This window comes from Chiloscyllium plagiosum, chromosome 14 (genome assembly GCF_004010195.1).
Source record: "Chiloscyllium plagiosum isolate BGI_BamShark_2017 chromosome 14, ASM401019v2, whole genome shotgun sequence".
In the NCBI taxonomy this organism is placed as follows: Eukaryota; Metazoa; Chordata; class Chondrichthyes; order Orectolobiformes; family Hemiscylliidae; genus Chiloscyllium; species Chiloscyllium plagiosum.
The window spans coordinates 79186508-79208636 of record NC_057723.1 but is presented as its reverse complement, the minus strand read 5'-3'; the positions used below and the strand labels follow the sequence as shown (position 1 = coordinate 79208636).

Below are 22129 nucleotides of genomic sequence, written 5' to 3'. Positions count from 1 at the left end.
ATATATATATATATATACATATACATACATCCCACATATATACATAAAATAATAAAAGAAAACAACCTCAAGGGGGGGAGAAAATCAAATCCCTCTCCCCACCCTCATGATAATATTAAACAGTAAGATAAGAGAAAAAAAAAAGGGGGTGAGATAAACCAAAGCGGAGGGGAAAGGCAAACCAACATCCATTATGTCTTACAGTTTATCTAAGAGAGTCCAAGAATTCCTTAGCCTTTTCTGGCGATCCGAAGTTATATACGGATCCTTCATGGTTAAAGCGTAGCGTCGCTGGGTAGCGCAAGGAGTACTGAATATTTAAGTCCCTTAAATGCTTCTTCGCCTCGTCGAATGCCGTCCTCTTTCGGACCAGAGCTGGGGAAAAGTCCTGGAATAACATGATCTTGGATCCTTTATAGATCATAGCTTGGGGGTCTTTTCCAAGATTTCTAGAGGTTTCTAGGAGTATCTGCCTCTCCTTATAGCTCTGCAGCCGGAACAGGACCGGGCATGGGCGCTGGTTCGAGCCTGGCCCGCGTATTGCGACCCGGTAGGCCCATTCTACCCTTACCTGGCCTGATCCAGCTGCCAGATTTAAAAGCTGTGGCAGCCACTGCTCGAGAAACACTGTAAGCTGGCCTTCCTCTTCCCGTTCGGGAAGGCCCAGCAAACGAATATTTTTTCGATGACCTCGATTATCGAGGTCGTCAATGTGATTCTCTAAGGTCCGGACTCGCTGTTCGAGAGTCCGGACCTGATCCACGGCTGATTGAGCTGTAGTTTCGGAGGTCGCGGCCTTTAACTCCGCCCCTCCGACTCGGCGCTCGATTTCTTGCAGCGCAGCCGAGAGTGAATCCCATCGACTTCGGGTTTTTTGATGAAAGCGTCGATCTTCGCCCCCAGTTTGGAGATCATTTCTACAAGGCTTGTCACCGGAGGTAAGTCCCCCGGTGCGCCTGTGGATGCCTCAGCTGCAGCTGGAGAGGGTGGGGGAGGGGTTCCTGCTTGTTGAGAGCTGCGGGCTCCCTTCCCTTTAGTCATTTTTACTAAAGATTAGATTGTTTAAATTTAATATTAAACAACTAATTAAATTAAACAGCTATTATAAATGATTTGCTAAGTGTGGTGGGGGTGGGTGACCCACTTTACCCAAGTCTTGGGAGGAGCACTGAAGACTCAGACTTGCTGGGTCGCCGCCATCTTGGATCTCCAAAACTCACATTTTCAATACATAACAGCCATATTAAAACATTTCATGTACCATGTGATAAAATAGTGGTGCTGTGGTGACGTGTAGAAATACAAAATATTAACGAAATAGCTTGCAACAGTGTAACTGCAACAATGTGCTTTGGAAACTCTCACTATCCAACTCTTCAAAGTTAGGACAAAGATCGTAAGGCAGTTTGGGGCTTCCACTGAATCAAGGTAGTAGAGTCAAAGCAGGATAGCAGCACCATTTAGTATGGAAGGACTGACAGATCAATGCAACAGTGGAGGTTCACCCTTCTGAAAGTAATGTTATTAGACATCGGCAAGTGTTTATTGGATCTGACTGTGATTTTTAAAAAGGAAATACAGCAGCAAAGAACATATGACTTACAAAGTATATCTGATCATAAAAATTAAATGCTTAAGCATGGTGTGCACCACTTATATTGGGTGCAGATGTGTTGACAACTGTATGCAGTGGCTGGTACAACTGCTGAAGTGAACTCAGAATTGATCCTAGCGTTACCTCCTGATATCAGAATTTAATATAACACTACTGGCCGAGGGGGAGAAACTAGCAGAAGGAGAGATGTATTCACATAATATCTTCCTGTAGTTTGATCATTTTGCAAACAATCCTTTTTTTTTGTTTTCTGTTTTTTATTTTAAAACTGAAATCACATTAGGGACATTTAAACAAATAGGCACACGGATGATAATAAAACATAAGAGTTTGATCTTAGAGTAGGATAAAAGGTTGGCACAACATCGAGGGCTGAAGGGCCTGTGCTATGCTGTATTGTTTTATATTAAAAAGACCACTCAAATCTATAAGGTGGTGTTCTGGAATAAAAACAATGCTGGAGAAACTCTGGCAGCATCTATGGAGAGCAAAAGGCGGCTAACATTTCAAGTCCAATGTGACTTATCTTCAGAACTGAAGAAGGCTGGAAAAACAGTGTTCCTTTGTTCGGAAAAAAATGGAAGGAGGAGGAACAAGTGAAATAAATATGATTGGCGCCCAGAACAAAAGACAAATGTTTATAATGGTAGGGGAGAGGTAAGTAGAAGTAAATCACTGTTTACCTGGAATTCTAATAGCAAAAGGGAGGAAGGCTGTGTTTTGTGGTGGCACCCTGATTGAGATGATGGAAATGACGTCGATTTTCTTTCAATCTAGTCTGCCATATTTGCTGCTCACAATATGGCTGTGTCCTCATTCGTGAGACTAAATACAGACAGTGACTGCCTTTCCAGAGCGCCTCCACAAGAATGACACCAAACCTCCCATTCCTTACCGTTCATGCACCATCCTGCCTTCAAGCCCATATTTCTGCCCTAGTGTTCTGCTATAGTGTTCCAATGAAGTTTAATGCGAGCTGGAAGATTAGTACATCATTTTCCACATAGACACTTAGTCTTCTTCAGGACTCCACGTTCAATTCAGCAACTTCACACCATGAACACTATCCTCCATTTTGATCTCAAAGTCAGATCTTTTGTTCCTTGTTGGACTGGAAACATCTTTATCATAAAAGTTATCCGTATGTGTCAGGAATTCCTCCTGTGCTCTTAGCACTATGTTTTTCTCCATTCATGTTAAAAGGAATTCAAGATAACTTTCATTTTACATACCTTTTGAAATGTGCCAAGGCTTTTTAATCATTTTGCTATTTGTCACACTTTGGTGTTCGATGAAAGAATAAATTGCAAATGAATAAAACGGATACTTCTCAAAGCAAGCCAAATAGATTCAATCATAGAACCATCTCAAACTGACCCAGATGTTTCTATACCCTTAAGATGCACACTGTGGGGTCTCCCAGAAGTCTAATGCACTGACTATGCAGTAATAGTCTTGGGTGTGTCAACTGCTAAGAGAAGTAGATGGTGCCTGACACCGACCAAAAGAAGGTCGCCAGCATTTGAATCAGGAAAAGATAGAAAGCTTGCTCGCTAAAAAACTGGTATTAACCCACTCACCACCACCATGAATCCCATGTGATCTAACTTTGCTAACTAATCTGTCATGTGGAATCTTGTCAAAGGCCATACTGAAGTCCATGTAGACAACATATATCACTCTGCCCCCATCAGTACTTTTGGTTCCGCCCTCAAAAAATTCAATCAAGTTTGAGAGGCATGATTTCCCACACACCATCCCTATCCCTAATCAGTCATTGCTTGTCCGATTCATGCAATTCTATCTCTCAGAATCTCCTCCAACAACTTAACCAACACTGATATCAAATTCACCAGTCTGTAGTTTCCCAGGCTTCTCCTTACAGCCTTTCTTAAATAAAGGCACATTAGCCACCCTCCAGTCGTCTGGCACCTCACCTGTGGCTGTAGATGATACAAATATCACTGCTAGGTACCCCATAATTTCTTCCCTAACTTTTTGCAATGATCTTAATCAGGTCCTGGAGATTTATGCACCTTTGCTTTTTAAGACCTCCAACACCTCGTTTTCTCACCCATTTACCTGTCACTCTGCCCCCCGCACCCATTTTTCCCCCATCCACTTGCCATCCTGCCCTCTCTGTCAGCCTGCTAGCTTACCCATTTCTCTTAGTAGCTGTCAGAGTAGCCTTGAAATCATCAAACATTTTATTTATTGGAATGCAGTAGTTATTGCCGTAAAAGAGGGTGGGAGCAGTGCAGTGCTGGCCTCCAGTGTCCTTATTGCTGAGTACATTTGAGACGCTTTCCTAGAATGGAAGCATCTGGACAAGATAAATAACTGACAGGTAAGTAGACAATCCTATCTTTAATAATGTTACCACTGGCCAAATCTGTTGCGGTGGTCATTGGAAGATGGTCGGCTATCCTTTCTACATAGAACTGTAGCAGCAACCTGAATTAATACTGGAACGGTCCATCCTTTTTTCCCTTCTCCATCTTTCTAGCACATTTGATAGTTAGGAATATTATGAACTCTTCCCAGCCTTAGTGTGGCCATATCATAATTGCATATCAGAATGCACCTTGACTCACCAGTTATACAATGGACATTGACATACATACTGTTTGGTACTTACTTCACTACCTCTGTGATTTCCTTAATCAGGTACCTGCAGTTTTTGGATGTTCTTATTTTATTACTATTTATTTCTCTGTCCTCTAATGTCATTTCTGGTTTCAACTATTTATAGTTCCCATCCCTGCTAAATTAATTTGAATCCTCTCCAAAAGTATTTGTTAACTGGCCTCCGTGATGTTTTGCAGATGTAATTGTGAAGTGACAATTTCTGTTGCTTTGATTGCACATGCCCTTCTGTATTAATGTTGCCATGTGGTGTTCCCTCAAAAGCCTTAACTATTGTATGGATACTTTCAATTATTAGTTCATGAGATGTGGGTATTGCTGACTGGACCAGCATAATTGCCCATCCTGAGTTCCCCTTGTGAAGATGCTACTGAACTGCCGTCTTGAATCTCTGCAGTTCATGTGCTGTAGGTAGATAATGCCATTAAGGAGAGAATTCCAGGAGTTTTGACCCAGTGGCCTTGAAGGAATGGCAATATATTTCATGCCAGGACAATGTGTGGCTTGGAGAGGAACTTGCAGTTTGTGGTGTTCCCATGTATCTGCTGCCCTTGTTCTTCCAGATGGCAGTGGTCGTGAATATTTGTGGATGCAGTGCCAATCAAGCAGGTTGCTTTGGCCTGGGTTGGTTTCAAGCTTCTTGAGTGTTGTTGGAGCTATGTGCATCCAGGCATATAGAAACTATTCCATCAGACTCCTGACTTGTGCCTTTTAGGCTTTGGGGGGTTACTCACTGCAGCATTCCTAGTCACTGACCTGCTCTTCGAGCCATTCTATTTATATGGCAAGTCCAGTTGAGCTCCTGATCAGTAGTAACCCCCTGGATGTTGATTGTGGGGGAGTTCAGTACAGGTTATACCATTGAATATCAAGGAGAATCATTATCAATGATGGTCATTGTGTGGCACAAGTGTTACTTGCCACTTGTCAGCCCAAAATTGGATATTGTCCAGGTCTTGCCTCATTTGGACATGGACTACTTCACTGTCAGAGGAGTCGTGAATAGTGCTGAACATTGTTTAATTATCAGTGACTGTCCCCATTTCTGACCTTATAATGGAGGGAAGGGGATTGATGAAGCAGCTGAAGATGGTTGAACCTAGTTGAGGATCTCCTACAGCAATACAGAAATGAAATGACTGTCTCCAACTGCTATAATCATCTTCCGATGCGCCAGGTATGAATCCAGCCAGCAGAGGTATCACCGGATTCTCATTGACTCCAGTTTTGCAAGGAATCGAAAGGAATCTGGAATTTTAAGAAGGCACATACAGCATGATATAAACGTTCAAGAGATGAACAACAGGAAAAGATCAACCTGTCCATTCATCTTATCTCATACAGTCATAATGCTCTGGTGTCATGATTTACGACAAGGGTCATATGCCAAAAGTTATTGTCAATTTCCTGGCAGGCAATAAAAATAAAAATCTCCAAGATTATTCACAAGTGATAAAAATCTGGATGTTGACCACATTTGGGTTATCTTTTTGCCCAGTTTTATACGTTATGACCGGTGCCCCAACCAAAAAAAAATAGGTTTTGCTTTCACAGATTCGCATCAAATTTGCATAGACTGCAGAAATAAACATCTTGTTCTTTATGTCTACCTTGCTATGGGATATCTAACCTGGTTTTACCATTATGCAAACTTAACATACAGCCTCAGTCTTTCCTGACCAATTTAAAATAATTTAAAATAATCTGTCTTTGCAATCACAATGCCGAATGGTTGTGGTATGTTTGTACATAACTATGAAGCTCTTCTAAAATTGAAGATATCCAGTATCTATTTGATGCAATGCACTGCGTTATGCTTTGATTTAGACATCTGTTCATCTGTATTTGTGAATGATTTAAATGTCTGAAATACAAATTTTGGCAATATTTCAATGTTAATTCTCCTTATTTAAATTGATAAACATTTTTGTGAGTCTCGTAAATGCCTTATTTAATATCCTGTTGTGTGATTGGCTATATTTTATTTTTGTTGCTTGTAGAACAACTGGCATGGAAGCGAGCTGTACGGGGTATTCGTGAGATGTGTGATGCATGTGAAACAACTCTCTTTAACATCCACTGGGTGTGTAGGAAATGCGGTTTTGGTGTGTGTCTCGATTGCTACAGGATGAGGAAGGGGCGACCACCACAAGGTATGGAAAGGATGTGAATACAAAAACTTGTTAAATTGGAAGGATTAGTGTGATAAAATAGTACCTGTTTTTAGACACAGTTATATTTTTTGCAAAAATGTGTGATTGACTTAATAACTACCATGCACGTGTACAGAAAAGAAGGGCACAGCATTATTACTAACTGCGAAATGGCGGATATCTTAGCCATTGTGTATCTTGCCCTTGGTAAAAAGCTTGTTTTCAGAATTAACTAAAATGTAAATTGAGTATAATAAAGTTGTGCTAGTAAGAGGCTTTTGACCTGCAAAAGGATAGTTGAGAGTGACACTGAAGCAATGGGTTGTTTTTTACGAAGTTAATCCAGATTGCCTGAACAGAAATTTGATATTGACAGTGTGACTAAACAGGCACATAAGAAATTGTTCCAGTTAAGCCAGTTTAGAACGACCTTGAACTGAGGGTATGGTAATCAAGATCTAATGATGTGCATGGTCTGTTTTGGAGATTCCACCAGTTACTGAAGAGAGACTTATATCCCTGGTGTGATTAGATTAGATTAGATTAGATTAGATTAGATTAGATTAGATTACTTACAGTGTGGAAACAGGCCCTTGGCCCACCAAGTCCACACCGCCCCGCCGAAGCGCAACCCACCCATACCCCTACATTTACTCCTTCCCTAGCCCTAAACGCTGGAACTACCTCCCAAAACCTCTTTACTCACTCAATCTTTCCTTTAAGCTGCTCCTTGAACCTACATCATGCATGAAGCTGTCCTAATATTGCTTTTTGTAGCGCTGTATTAGATTTTGTTTGGCACTCCTTGCGACAGTACTTGCCTTCTGATTCATACGACTTTGCTAAAAAGATCCAGAGAGAAGGGGAAGCTGTTAAAAACTGGTGTCTTTGGGACATAGTAGTTTGAGTGCAAGTACAAATGTGTGTTTGTGAAGAGTTAACAATGACAAAATAAGCAACATGGTCATTTCTGAGATGATCACTGGGCTGTAGAACTTGATTGAAAGCAAATGAAAGTCTCTGGCCCAAAACGTCGATTTTCCTGCTCCTCGGATGCTGCCTGACCCACTGTGCTTTTCCAGCACCACGCTCTCGACTCTAATCTCCAGCATCTGCAGTCCTCACCTTTGCCTTGAATGAAAGTAAAGCCTATAGATGGTTTTATCTATTCATATGCCAGCAAAACGTTTGACATTTGAAATATATGGACCGAAAATTGCACACAGGCCGGTGGTAATTTTGAATGAGATTTGTAAGCTTTGCAGGTGTCACAAGTTATGGTGCTGAGGCCATTGTTGTTCACAATGGGCAAAACTCATTTATAAATGAAATTTTTTGTAGTATCCGCCAAACAAGTTGTGTTTCCAAAGTAATTTGAAATGGGTAAACCAAATATAAAAATTTAGAATAGATTGAGGAGGTAAAAATATGTGACATTGTTATGGACAAATGCGAGATCAGTGAAGTGAAATTAACTAAACCATTTTTCAAGGATGCATTTCAGGGCATAATCTCCAGGTTATTGTTGGTTATTACTGAAACCAAATGCTCTATTTGGCAAGTCTACGGCAAATTTAACCAAAAAGGTGCAGCAGAAATCCCAGAAGTTAGTATGAGCAAATAACTAAAGTCACCTGGAGGAGTATGGATGTAATTCTACCATATGACAGTGAGAATATCTAAGAACTGCAGACTGTACAAAAGCTGATAAAATGTGTTATCCTTGTATGCATGGATGATTAGACATTGAAGAGCAATATTTTGGCTGTGATAAATTTGTTTCGAGATTAACCACCCGGCCATGGTGGGAATGCCAGAGAAGTTGAGAAATGCGAATGCAGCATCTTGATTATAAATGCAATCTGTAGCAATAAATAAACAATTGCATTATTCTATGCTCCTTTTGGTGCGTGATGTCCAATTTATTTTGTATTTTTCCTTTCAGTGGATGATGACACTCTCGAAGATGAGGTTTTCTCTTGGTTGAAGTGTGCTAAGGGACAGACCCATGAGCCAGAGAATCTAATGCCAACGCAAATTATTCCTAGCACTGGTTAGTATATGATCCATCAATTCATAAAACTACTTTTCCTTCAGACATTAAAAAGAGACTTATTCAGAAGCTTACATTTTTCCATAAATATATTTTTATGATGCTATTAACATTTTGCATCACATAATAAATCAGTTCTAAGTCCCTTTCATTGCTGCATAACCTGGCTACAAGCAACCTCTCCATTTCACTTTCATTTGGTAAGATAGGTGTCAACTTGAGATTAGAAATTTGCCATGTGTGACACCATAGACACAAGTCTGTATTGCTAAAACTGGCCAACTGGAGCACTCGCACACCAGCATCTTTGATGTTTTTGGTTTTGTTTAAACATTTTGTATTTCATTAATGAATAACTGCTTGTGGGTTCCTAGTCAGCTCTGTCATATTTCTAAACCTACTTCTGCTAATAATTAGAAATTATACAGTTGCATTTGTGCATTCTTTTGCCCACTGTCTTAAGTTGGGAACAGTGGGCAGAAAATAAATGCTTGAAGACTTTTTTTCTGTCTGCCAAAGCTACTATTTTCTGAGGGTTTCTTTGACTGTACATTCAAAATTTGAGATGGTAAAGAGTATGCACATAATATCTGGATAAGTACTTACTAATATAATATAAATAATTTCTTTAGTGGGTGCAGTAACATTTGCAAATTTAAATACAAAACTATCTGCAGGTCCAATTGGTAGCAAATTCTTCGATTGCAGAGATTTCTTGTCCTGAAATACAAATCACTGCTCGGGAGAGTTAGGTTAAATAGTTATGGCATAAGTAAAGTGCTGCTATTTATATTATTTAATCAATCTCTCTCTCAAGAATGTAACAAACAGTGTTGATTTCCTGCTGCTGTGTAACATGCCACCTTAACTCGATTGTTATGTAGAAGCTTTGTGCATTATTGTAGCCAAATTACGTCTGTCTTGCATAATGGCTACCAAAATTAAATATGTTTGTTATTCTGAAAGAGGAAATCATTTCCTGGAATGTGGCTAAGTATTAGCATCGGTAATATGGGGGTGGCTGGTTACTGCAAGTTAATAGCCAAGATTATTTTTAATTCATTCACGGATGTTGGCATTGCTCGCATGGTCAGTATTTATTTCCAATTTTAATTACCCAAGGACAGTTCAAAGTTAAGCACATTGCTATGGATCTGGAGTTGTTTTAGTCCAGACCAGAGAAGAGCAGCGGTTTTCTTTCCTAAAGGACATGAATGAACCAAATGGTTATTTCCCACAACAATCAACAGTGGGTTTGCAGTTAACATTAGCCTCTTCATTCCTCAATTCTGTTCATTCAAATTCCACCATCTGCCTGGAAGGATTTGAACCTGGGTGCCCGAAACATTCCCTGAGTTTCTGTCTAGCTATAGTGGACAATCCCACGAGGCCATCATCGCCTCTAATTCCATTGAATGTAGGCTTCCTATGCACTACAAATTCTTCCTTGTTCTTTCAACTGTCATATATGTATAGGCACCAGCGTTATCTCACTGGCAGAAATGCCCTATTATTGATTAGATTAGATTACTTACAGTGTGGAAACAGGCCCTTCGGCCCAACGAGTCCACACTGACCCGCCGAAACGCAACCCACCCATACCCCTACATTTACCCCTTTAACCTAACACTATGGGCAATTTAGCATGGCCAATTCACCTGACCCGCACATCTTTGGACTGTGGGAGGAAACTGGAGCACCCGAAGGAAACCCACGCAGACACGGGGAGAATGTGCAAACTCCACATAGTCATGCGCATGAGTCGGAAATTGAACCCGGGTCTCTGGCGCTGTGAGGCAGCAGTGCTAACCACTGTGCCACCGTGCCGCTAGACAGATTGCAGATCTTTGAAAGAATTGAGGCAGGTCATCTTGCCCCACTTAGTTTTGTAGTTGCATCATTACTCCTTTGTTACTGTTGGCTGAAGAACAAGTTTACAGTTTATTTCGTGTATCTAATTTTTAAAGAGACATTTTAGAAAAATTAACAATTTTTGAATTTGTTCTCCCTTAGCAAATATTGTGTGAGCATATTCCTTCGATGTAATGTTGAAATATATCAGAATGCACTCATCTGCATTTTCTGATCATATGTGCATTGCAGTTATCTTTGTTTATGGAAAAGGACCATGCATCTGTAATCTTGTCTGCATTGAACTGTTGCAAAGCGGCTTATTGCCCTATTGTAACATTAGGCATCGAATGCTAAATCTAATCTTAAAACCCTTCCTGTTTTTGTTAGTAGTGCCATGAAATTGTTCAGCTTTGTATATAATTTCTGGATATTACAATTTCTGCATTCTGTCTTTATTGTCTTCTGCATGTTGCTCATAACAGACCTAAAAGGATGCTATTAGTTGAGGTATATTGAACAATCAAAGCATTCATAAGAAATGGCCTTTCTGAAAATATTCATCTCTCAATCTACAGCTCTGTATGATATTGGAGATATGGTCCATGCAACAAGGGGAAAGTGGGGTATCAAAGCGAACTGCCCTTGTATTACCAAACAGCTCAAACCTCTGCCTAAGCCAGCAGCACCAAATGGAATGTCACAGGTACGTTTTATTATCGGCCTTTGGAACGTAGCATTCAAGAGTAGTTTACTTAAAATCTACTACCTTTTCTGAAGCATCTTAAAGAGTGCAGACAAAATAAACATCGATATGCTTAAAACCAAGAAGTGGCAAAGTTCGAAAATGGGAGATGAAAATATTTCAACAATAACTGTCGAGGAGTATTGTAGAAATGAAAAATGGATTTCAATGTAGGAAGCAGTGTCTGTTTCTGTCAGAAAATTAGAGACAGCTGAGTAAATATCTGGAGAAAACCTGTGTAATGGATCTTGTATGATAGGCACTTTCACCATTCAGCTAATCCTGTGCTTCTGTTCCTATGAAATTAGCTTTTCATAATAGGAACATCTGTGTATTTTGCATTGAGAAGCCTTGTACATACGTTCTAAAATGTGAGGAACAGATATCCCAAAAGCTGAGGAATATACTAATTCTGAATGAGAGTTATATTTACCCAAAATATTAACTATTCCTCTCTTCACAGATTCTGCTAGACCTGCTTAGTTTTTCGAGCTTTTTTTAATTATTTTTAGTTGCAATGTTGTTTGCACAAGGGAAGTTCTAGTAAAGTGCATGATGGGGAAAGAGGGTAAGGAATTAATTATGGCATAAAAAGGAAGTTAAAATATCCTAATGGTCCAGAAGCAGAGTAATAAGAAATGATACTTGTGATAGTTATATTTCATGATCAGATAAACAGTCCATTTGTTGCATTTTGGTTGAAGAAAACAACAATAATTTTACCCTGAAAACAAACAGTGATTGGAAAGAAAGGGGACATGTGGGAATGCTGGGACAGGACCTTGAAAGAATATAAAAGCCAAGAGGTAATGATGAACTGAGGAAATGTAAAAATGATCTTAGGGTAGCATTTTGGCTGAGAGAAGACTTTAGTGATATTAACTGGTACAGAGAAACGCAAATATGAAGAAAAATTTCAGTTTTTAAAGTAGAAACAATACAGAAAACTGGTCAGTAAAACAGAAATGTTTAAATTTCTGAAATTACAGTTTATTGAACTATACTGTTTCCAATTGTTGAGGGCTCAAGGATGACATGATTTAAAGCAAAAAGTGTGAGGAATTTCTTCAAAGAATTTGGAGGTTATGAAATTCATCTACAGGGTTGTTTGTTGAGGCAAAAACTATGTCACTATTGAGGATCAAATAGGTGGATGGAGGGATATGGAAATAATAGAGATTAAGTATATTAAGAAACTGATAACTGTTTGCATGGGGAATGGATAAACAATACAAGCTTCTTAGGTTGAACAGCTTGATTTGGTATGCAAACCTCTATGCATTTCATCCAATCTTGGCATTTTTAAATTAATTCTAAATTCTTTTGATTAATTTTAAATTCTGGACTTTTTTCAGCTTTCAACTATTCTTCCAAATCCTACCAGTGCAGTTGCTATGAATGAGGTGTCAGCAGGCAGTGGAGACTCCATTATTTTACCTCAACCTGATGGCGGTCTAGTGGAAGTGAAACCAGACCCAGCCAACAGCAGCAGTGAGGCGAGTGAAAACAGTACCATGAGCCAGGGTGAGAACAGTTGCAATAATTTGAGCTTTGTAAGTGACAACGAAGGGGTATCCACCACAGCTGGCTTGAAGGATGGCACACTGAGTTCAGCAGACACTACGTCAGCATTACACTGGTTGGCTGACTTAGCTACACAGAAAGCAAAGGAGGAAAAAAAAGGTAAATTTCCTTTTGAGTGTTAATTTCCAGGCTATTTCATGATTATGCCACTCTTTCTTCGTGATTAGCATGTTCAACTTTGTTTAATGGAATGGGATGCTGGTGCTGTAGGCTGTTGGGTGGGGAGAGGGTTTTGCAAATGTTTTTAACTGCAGAAATAATCCTTTGTTTCTGTATTTAGTGACAGTTGTGAGGCAGCCATTTTGACATTTGCAATGGAATGTCATTTAGTAATTATGCTAATGCATTGAGGGTTGTGTTAAAGGTACAAATTTGTCACATTTGATTCAAATTGAACAAATCCAGATCATGGTTAAAATGATTATTGACTCTAAAAATTGCACGGGTGTAGTAGCCATTACTTGTCACCAGATGGCAAACACTGAACACCATCAGCAAATTCGTAAAACTGAGGAAGGTTTGTAGAGAGCAGGAGAGGGGGAGTTTTTTTTTAAGTTAAGTGAATTAATGAAATTATTTGAGTGGAAAAAGTACCAATAAGGCATAGAGGAAATCAACATAAGAATTAATACATACCAACATGGGTATATTTTCAGGAACCAACAACTTCACTTCAAGATCATAATCAACACATTTTTAATCCAGCTATCTTTCAATTTCACAGTACAGATTTAAGAACTGTTTTCAAAACCAAGGATGTTAAAGGATTATTGCCATTTTAGAAAATAAGTAATCTGATATTCAGTCAAAATCCTGTATACATAGCTACTTGGTCAAGCCATATTGGAAGCCAAGTTTGTAGACAAGTTGAAGCCAAGGGCTATGTATGAATGGAACATTAACTGGCAGCAAGTATTAGATTGGCCTGTGAGCTAGTGACTAGCACTTATTGAGAAAGGTTTTCTGTCCTCCAACAACTATGTGACTAACTCTCAGGGTAGCTGAACAGCTTGTATTTGAATGTTTTGGCAGAAACCATCAGCCCCCTGGCGGAGAAGGAGCTGTTTTTGTTCAGCAATGAAAGGTGTCTCAAGCCTGAAGATATCTAGTTTATTTCCCTTTTCCAATTGCTGTAAACTGTCGCTTAATTGATAAGTCAAAGGCCTTTGTAAGTGTGAGCCAGTTACCCTTTGCCTTCTGTAAATGAGTGACGATCTCTAGAGAAGAGAGATCAAAAAGCAGCATCTGATCAGAAAAGGAATCATCTCAACAATCCCTGGGCTCAGGAACTAGTTCTTGCATCTACCCATAATGTCAAGGTGTGTGTGTGTACACACAGGGAAGTTTATAATGGGGTTAGTGTTTTAGCGAAGGAACTGTTTGTTGGTTCATAATTGTTCACCTACAACTGGAGATTTTTTTGTAATAAATAGTAATTCTTGCTGAGTACAGAAACATGGCCCATGCTTTCTGTCAACCCAAGTCTGAAAATCAGGTAAATTGGAGAATTCTGTGTACTTAACTACTGTGAAGACTCTGAGAATCCCAGGGTTTGATTTCCAGCATACCAACCCAGTCAGGAGTAATAACGTGCAGCAGGTAATTTGCACTTAGCAAAGCCCACAAATATTAATGAGACAGTTTGGTTGTGCTGATTGCCTTATTAGGTTTATCAATCTACTTTTATCAATTTCTCATTCTGTTCATAGTAGTTTCTTAGTGTTTACTGTGCCAAATTCTTTTGTCTTTTTAAAACACTTTGGTTAGATAACTTCTAAACTCTTAACCTAAAATCTTCTATACTCTTGGGTGAGGATTCAAGCTGAGTTTATGCAATCACTCTTCTCTCTCCTTTTAAAAATGGTGCCATGTTGATCATTCCTAACTTGGTTCAGCCCTCTAATTTATAAACATTTTTCATCAACCTGCTCAGACAAAGTCATGACCCATTTCTGGACCAGGTGGGATTTGAAGCTGGGCCTCCTGGTCCAGAGGTAGGGGCAATATCAGAGCAACACGAGCCCTCTCAATGTCGCTTAACAGTTAATCCCCTTCACACAAAGTAATAGTAACATCTGTTCCTAAATACAGGCACTGCTGTGACATTGTTATGAAGTCAATGCCTCCTCCTTTTCTATTAATAAACTAGTTGGTTTTTTTGAATAATCAACAATGACTCTCTATATGCTTGATATAATCTGTAGATCATCTTCACCATGTGTTGTAACAACTGGTGAATCTGATGGTTTGCATTATGTTACCTTAGAATTTATATGCTGTTGTTGACAAATTTGAGCTTTAAAAATGCTGTAGAGCAAGGATCCTGCAGTACTAAGTATTTGTTATTCCTTCAGGAAGAAGAACTAATGCATCCTCATAAAGGCAGCCCGGTGGCTCAGTGGTTAGTACTGCTGCCTCACAGCACCATGGACCTGGGTTCAATTCCAGCCTCGGGTGACTGTCTGTGTGGAGTTTGTACATTCTCCCCGTGTCTGCGTGGGTTTCCTCTGGGTGCTCAGGTTTCCCCTCTCAGCCCAAAGTTGTGCAGGTTAGGTGAATTGGCCATGCTAAATTGTCCATAGTGGTCAGAGATGTGTAGGTTAGGTGCATTAGTCAGAGGTAAATACAAGGTAGGGAGAATGGGTCTGGATGGGTCCGTGTGAACTTGTTAGGCCACGGGGCCTGTTTCCATACTGTAGGGATTCTATTTTTAAAAAACAACTTGATCAGACTACCATGAATTTATCAATATTGAAAATAGTGTCAAGGGAGCATGTCATTAGATCTCCCAGGGCAGGCTGACATCCACAAATGAACACCCCATTTTGTGCATTGCTGAACAGTATGGAGAAACATGGCATCCAGAGATTTAATTGGAAGATTGCTTGGATAACAATATATATTGTCTCGCAGCATCTTGTTATAGCAGTGGTAATGCTACTCTTTCTGATGTGAGGTATGGTGGGCCACATTTGTGGTGATGCATATCTGAAATGCAGAAGCAGATATCCAAAATTTTAAACCTCTGCTAATAACTTTGATTCAGATCACTGCAAAGGTTTTTAAAGAAGCTTTCTTTTGTATTAATAGCAATCTTGGTTAACATGAATAAGAAGCAAAGAGTATACTTGTTGCCGCCTTGAATTCATATAAATATATATTTAGTTCAAGGTTTTATTTTCCCTTCCTTCCCAGAAAGCGCCAATTCTTTGCGATCTGTGTTGAATCAAAGCCAAGATTCCAGGCCACCCTTAGCACTGGACTCATTCAACGCTTTATCTAAGCCTCCTTCCATACTAGAGCCGTTCAGCAGCCTTTTGTCTGGAGGACCCTCAACCACAAAGACAGAAGGATCGAGCCTTAGGGATCTACTAAATTCTGCTCCAGGAAAATTACAGAGGGGAACTGCTGAGGCAAGCCTTCCATTTCCATCAGTTTTCACGTCTGTTTCAACGGTAAGCTTGTCTAATGTTTCAAACTCTGGATATTGAAAAGAGGTAAAAACTTTTCAAGCTAATGAAAACATTGAGAGTTCATTCTGCCTTCTCACTAGCGAGTTTAGAATTTTCTGTTGAAGAAGGAAATCATTAAGTATTTTAATCATCATTGTATAATTGAGAAGGATAGTCATTCTAAAGTATAAGAATACAGGTCATTCTGCTATAATGGGCATTTCATTAACACAAATTTGCTATAATGTGATTGACGAGTAGGGGCCATTGTTTCTAAAGCACAAGTTTTAAAATGTTTGTTGGCCATAACCCAATTACATCGCCAACACTTTAAGCTCTTTTTCCAAAGTGCGATTTTTTTAATGACGTGGGGTTGCGCAAGAGCGCAACCATTGGGTTATAGAAGAACTTCCTGTATAGGAACAAGAATAGGCCATTTGGGCCATCATACCTGCTCTGCCTTTCAATGATCTGATAATATTCAACTCTACTTTCTAAAGTCTACAACCTTCTGCAATAAAAAAATTCCACCAGTTCATTACCCACTGAGAAATAAAATGCTTTCTCATCTAAGTGGGCCTTATTCTTACTCTTAAGATTATGCCCTCTAGTCCTCATGAGGGACACAACATCTGATGAAGAGTCATCTAGACTTGAAATGTTAGCCTGCTTTCTTTCCATGGATGCTGCCTGACCGACTGATCTCCAGAATTATTTTGGCTTCTCAGCATTTACCCTTACAAGCCCCCTAAGAATCTTGTATGTTTCAATAATGTTGGCTGTTACTGTTTTTAACTCCAGTGAGTACAGACTCAACCTCTGGTCAAAAGAAACTCACTATCTTAGTTGGGATCAACCAAGTGAACCTTCTTTGGCCTGTGTCACTAGATCTTCCCTAAGACAAATGAATCAAATTGTTCAGTATTTCAGGTGTTCCCTGTTACCAGCTAAAGAGCATGTGTTAGTTTTTTGTAATTTATGCTTGAGGATTCTTAAAGCCCGCTGTGCTGCAGCTTTCTGCAGTCTTCCTCCTTTTAAAGAATATTCCATTTCTCTAATCCTGCTTAAGTGCACATCTTCACATTTTCCTATGTGTCAGCCAAGTTTTTGTTCATTCGCTTAACTTATCAAGGTCTCTCTACAGACTGTTTGCTGTCATATTCGCCACTTGCCTTCCCATCTATTTTTGTGTCATCTGCAAACTTTGCAATAATTCATTCGTTTATCTCATCCAAGTTATTGATTTATGAATAATTGTGGCACTAGCACTGATCCCTATAGCACACCAGTAACTACAGGCTGCCATCCTGAAAATGCCTACACTGTTTCCTATTGGTAGACCTATCCTTTATTCATGCTAATGTGCTGGCACCAATACCATGGGCTCTTATCTTAGGTAGCCTAGCATTTGGTAACTTATCCATTCAAATATCTACTATTTTTCATCTATCCTGTTAAAAGAAATTGAATAAAGTTTGTGAGAAGATTTGTAGCTCGGGTGCTCGTCGCTGTGGTTCTGTTCGCCGAGCTGGAAGTAGTCTATTTGCAGTTTAGAAGAATAAGAGGCAACCTTATTGAAGAACGCAAGATTTGTAGGGTGCTTGACAGGGTAGATGCAGTGTTTCCTCTTGTGGAGGAAATCAAAGACCAAAGAGCATAATCTCAGACTAAAGGAACACACATTTAAGACAAATATTAGAAGTATCTTCTTCTCTCAAGAGGGTAGAGAACGTATGGGATTCTTTACCATAGAGACTGTCGACATTAGGGTGAGAAGTATACTCAAGGGGTGATATAATACAGGACACACAGGAAGACAGCTAACGATCCGCATCCATGAACATCAACTAGCCACGAAACGACACGACCAGCTATCTCTAGTAGTCACACACGCAGATGACAAGCAACATGAATTTGGCTGGGACAACACTACCATTATAGGGCAAGCGAAACAGAGAACAGCCAGGGAATTCCTAGAAGCATGGCACTCATCCACAAACTCCATCAACAAACACATCGACCTGGACCCAATATACCGAACACTACAGCGGACAGCTGAAACTGACAACCGGAAGCGGCAGGGACAGGCCACTATAAATGCCGGAGGAAACACCACAGAAGCGCTTCACAGGAGGCTCCCAAGCACTGAGGATGTCACCTAGACAGGGGACGAAACGTTTGCAACAAAAACTTCCAGCTCGGCGAACAGAACCACAGCAGAAATTGAATAAATTTGTCATACAAAATTTCTCATCCATGAAACCAACTGATTTTGCTAGATTATATTTTGTATTATTACGACTCCTCGATTACTGAAACAGTCCATGTTCAAATGCAACAAAACCTGGACAATATCCAGCTTGGACTGACAAGTGGCAATAACATTCATAACACACAAATGCTAGGCAGTGACCATCTCCAATAAGAGACAATCTGACCACTACCCCTTGATATTCATTGGTGTTACCATCGTTGAATCTCCCACAATTGACATCCTGTAAGTTACTACTGACCAGAAACTCAACTGGATTTAACACATAGGTGGCTATAAAAGCAGGTCAGTGGCTAGAAATACTGAGGCAAGTAACTCACCACCTGACTATCCCAAGCCTGACCGCTATCTGTGAGGCACAAGGAGTGTATTGGAATACTACCCACTTAGCTGGGTGAGTGCAGTTCCAACAACATTAAAAAAGTTTGATGTTCTCCAGGACACAGCAACTGACTTGATTAGCACTGGATCCACAAGCATCCACTCCCCCCAAAACTAGCACCTAAAAGTATCAGCGAACACAATTTGAAGATGCACTGCAGAAATTCACCAAAGATCCTTCACACTTTCCATACTGCAGAATGCTTCCATCTTGAAAGACAAGGGCAGCGGATACATTGGAATACCACCTAGAAGTTCCTGTCCGAGCCACTCGCTATCCTGACTTGAAAATCTGTTTCTGTTCCTTCACTGTCACTGGATCAAAATCCTGAAATTCTCTCCCTAAGGGCATTGTGCAGTGATCTGAGAAAGCAGCTTAATACCACCTTCTCAAGGGCAAATAGGGATAGGCAATAAATGCAGGCCAGTCAGCATCGCCCACGTCCCGTGAGTGACTTCAAGCAATTTAATTGTTTACTATTGAATCCTTAATAATAAAGTCAAATATTTTGCCAATGATAGCTATTAAGCTCCCTTGCCAACTCTTAACTGGTTCTGCCTCCCTTCCCTTTTGAATAGGGTGCTACATTGGCAGCTTGCAAAACCTGTAGAATTTTCCTCAAATCTATGGATTCATGGAAGATTGCTACCCATGCATCCATCATCTCTGTAGTTATTTCATTGAATATTCAAGGATGCATCTTATCATGACTTTGCTGAGTTTAGTTTTGTTAATATATCTAGTGCTATCTCATGATTATTTGTTTCCTTTGATCATTTAGTATTTTTTGGAACGCTATTGTGTCTTCTACTGTGAAGACTTATAGAAATTATTTATTTAACACTTCTAGTTTCTGGCTATTATTTTCCCAATCTCATTGTCTAAAGGCCAATAGTCACTTAGGCTTCTCTCTACTATTTTATGTATTTAAAGAAGCCTTTGCCCTTTTTGATATTGCTAATGAGTTTGCCCTCAAAGTTTATTTTCTTCCTTTTTTTATTTTTTCCTGGTTTTTAAAACATTTTTAATCTTCTGACTTACCAGTAATCTTCACCACATATTTTCTATCTATCAGTTTGATGCTATCCTGAACTTAGGGTTATATCTTTGTTGTGAGCCATGAATTATTTTGATAAATGTCTGCAATTATTCTTCAACTGTCTTTGCTGCTTAAGTCCCTTTTCCAGTCCACTGTCCTGCCAATGCTGCCATCATCATTCTTATTTAAGTTTACATTCATTGTTTATGCCCCACGTTTCTCACTCTCTAAAAGATCACTGAATTCTGCAGCTGTCTCTGTCTTCTGGGTGTCTTTTACTCTGAGATAATTTATTACACCTGACTTGTTACATATTGCTAGATACAAAATAAACTGAACCCTGGTTGGATGTACAATGTATCGTTTCAGGAAACTATTTGAAATAAAGCTACAGATTTTTCATTGCGGCTACCTCCGCCAGTTTTATTTTCCCAATCTACTTGAATACTCAAGTTATCCATTATTAATGTACTGTCTATCTTGCATGCCCTCATCATTTCCTGATATATTCTCTGTCCCATCATATAGCTACTGTTGGGGTCCTTCAGACCACTCGTACTAGTGTCATCTTCCCTTGTTATTTCTTATCTTGACCTGTATGGATTCTACACCTTCTGATCCAATCTCATTTCTTACTATTGTACTTATTCCGTCTCATACTAACAAAGTTACTGTGCCACCTTTTCCCTTCCTACCTACATGTCCTTTCAAAACGTCACATACTTCTGAATATTTCATTCCCAACTCGGAACTCCTTGTAACTGTGTCTCCATAATGGTTATATGATCACATTTCATTTGTTCCAAACATTACATGCATTCAAATAAAGATTCACTAATTTTGCCTTTACACCATTTTTGCTCCCATCCCAGATCCTGTTTGCTGCTGTATTTTATATGCATGTTGTCCATTCCTGTCCTACTCTGGGTATTGCTACCCATATAGCTGCTCTGCAATGCCCTTGCGATTGTAACCAATCTTAGAGCAAAAAGTGTATTCTGCCTCTATCAATGTCAGTATTTCCAGTGTATGGATGGCCACGTGTGGATCCCTCAACCTCCTCCCTCCAAATCCGTCTCCAGTTCCAAGGGATGTCCTTAACCCTGGCATGTGGCACAATGCCTGTGGCAGTGTTGTATCCGAACTTTTGCCAAGTATGTCAGGAAAGATGTGAACACAAAAGTGATTTTCTATCCCACAAAGTGATAGCAATCGGGTAAAAGCCCTGCCTTGTGTATGTACAACATCACCATTTTCTGTTAGGATCTGCTGTGCAAAGAAATTCATCTCATGTCTCTCCAGCGCTTGTCCACTATCTAAAGGGCTTATGCCCGAAACGTCAATTCTCCTGTTCCTTAGATGCTGCCTGACCTGCGCTTTTCCAGCAACACATTTTCAGCTCTGATCTCCAGCATCTGCAGTCCTCACTTTCTCCTCACTATCTACAAGGCACAAGCTAGGGATGCAACAGAACCCCTTCCACACACCTGGATGAATGCAGCTTCGACAATACCCAAAGGGTTCAACACTATCCAGATAAAGCAGTCCACTTGATTGGCACCCAGTCCACCACCTTTAATATGGATTCCCTCATGTCATGGGAGCAATGTGCACCATTCAAAATCCAAATCCCCAGCCAACACCTCATAAACCCACAACTGCCAATGCATGTACAAGGGCGAGTGCACCAGATGTATGTATGGTAACACGCATGCAACAAGCTAAAGACCATCCTGACTGTCGGAACTACAATACCATTTCTGTTCTTCTCCTTCCCGACTGCCCCCCACCCACCCCAATCCAACCTCTAGCAGTCAAGAGTGGATAACAGATGTTGGTTGGTCCAACCATGAGTTTGAAATAAGATTGCTTGCACAGAAGTTGATCCGTGCACCTCGAATCTGTAGTGACTTTAATACTATGCATAAAAGGAGATGTTATCATGCCCAAATTCGGCTCCACACGTCTAAAAAAGAAATTCAGGGAATGGTGAAGGTTCAGAGAAAGTCAACATGGATGCTGCTGAGTTTTAATCCCGTAAATCAGATTTATTTTGGAGTAAATACTAAAGCCGTATGATCTAGCCATTACGTGGGACAGCATTCACTGGTATGAATAGTGGAGAAATTTTTTCTGCTGAACCAGGGACTATAGTTACAAGCTAAGAAATGAATACTAGTTAAATTACTTAAAAATCATTTACCATTTTGAAGAATGGACACATTTCATATTACAAATTATATGGATATTTGGATTTGATCTTAATTCAAGGGAAGTAAAAGTGATCTCTGTGCAAGGTTTGTAGCTCAGGTTGAGGTTTAGGGTGTAGGTTTGCTC

General features: G+C 39.8%; 1 protein-coding gene across 2 annotated transcripts in view; it reads left to right on the top strand.

Moving 5' to 3' along the window:
- LOC122556831 (lysine-specific demethylase 3B-like) overlaps positions 1-22129 on the top strand; it is a 146907-nt gene that overhangs the window by 102078 nt on the left and 22700 nt on the right. For both annotated transcript variants that reach the window (XM_043704060.1, XM_043704058.1), the window contains exons 13-17: positions 6262-6414; positions 8360-8467; positions 10897-11024; positions 12419-12746; positions 15843-16102. In XM_043704060.1, the coding sequence (XP_043559995.1) occupies positions 6262-6414; positions 8360-8467; positions 10897-11024; positions 12419-12746; positions 15843-16102 (977 nt within the window). The remainder of the gene's footprint in view (positions 1-6261; positions 6415-8359; positions 8468-10896; positions 11025-12418; positions 12747-15842; positions 16103-22129) is intronic.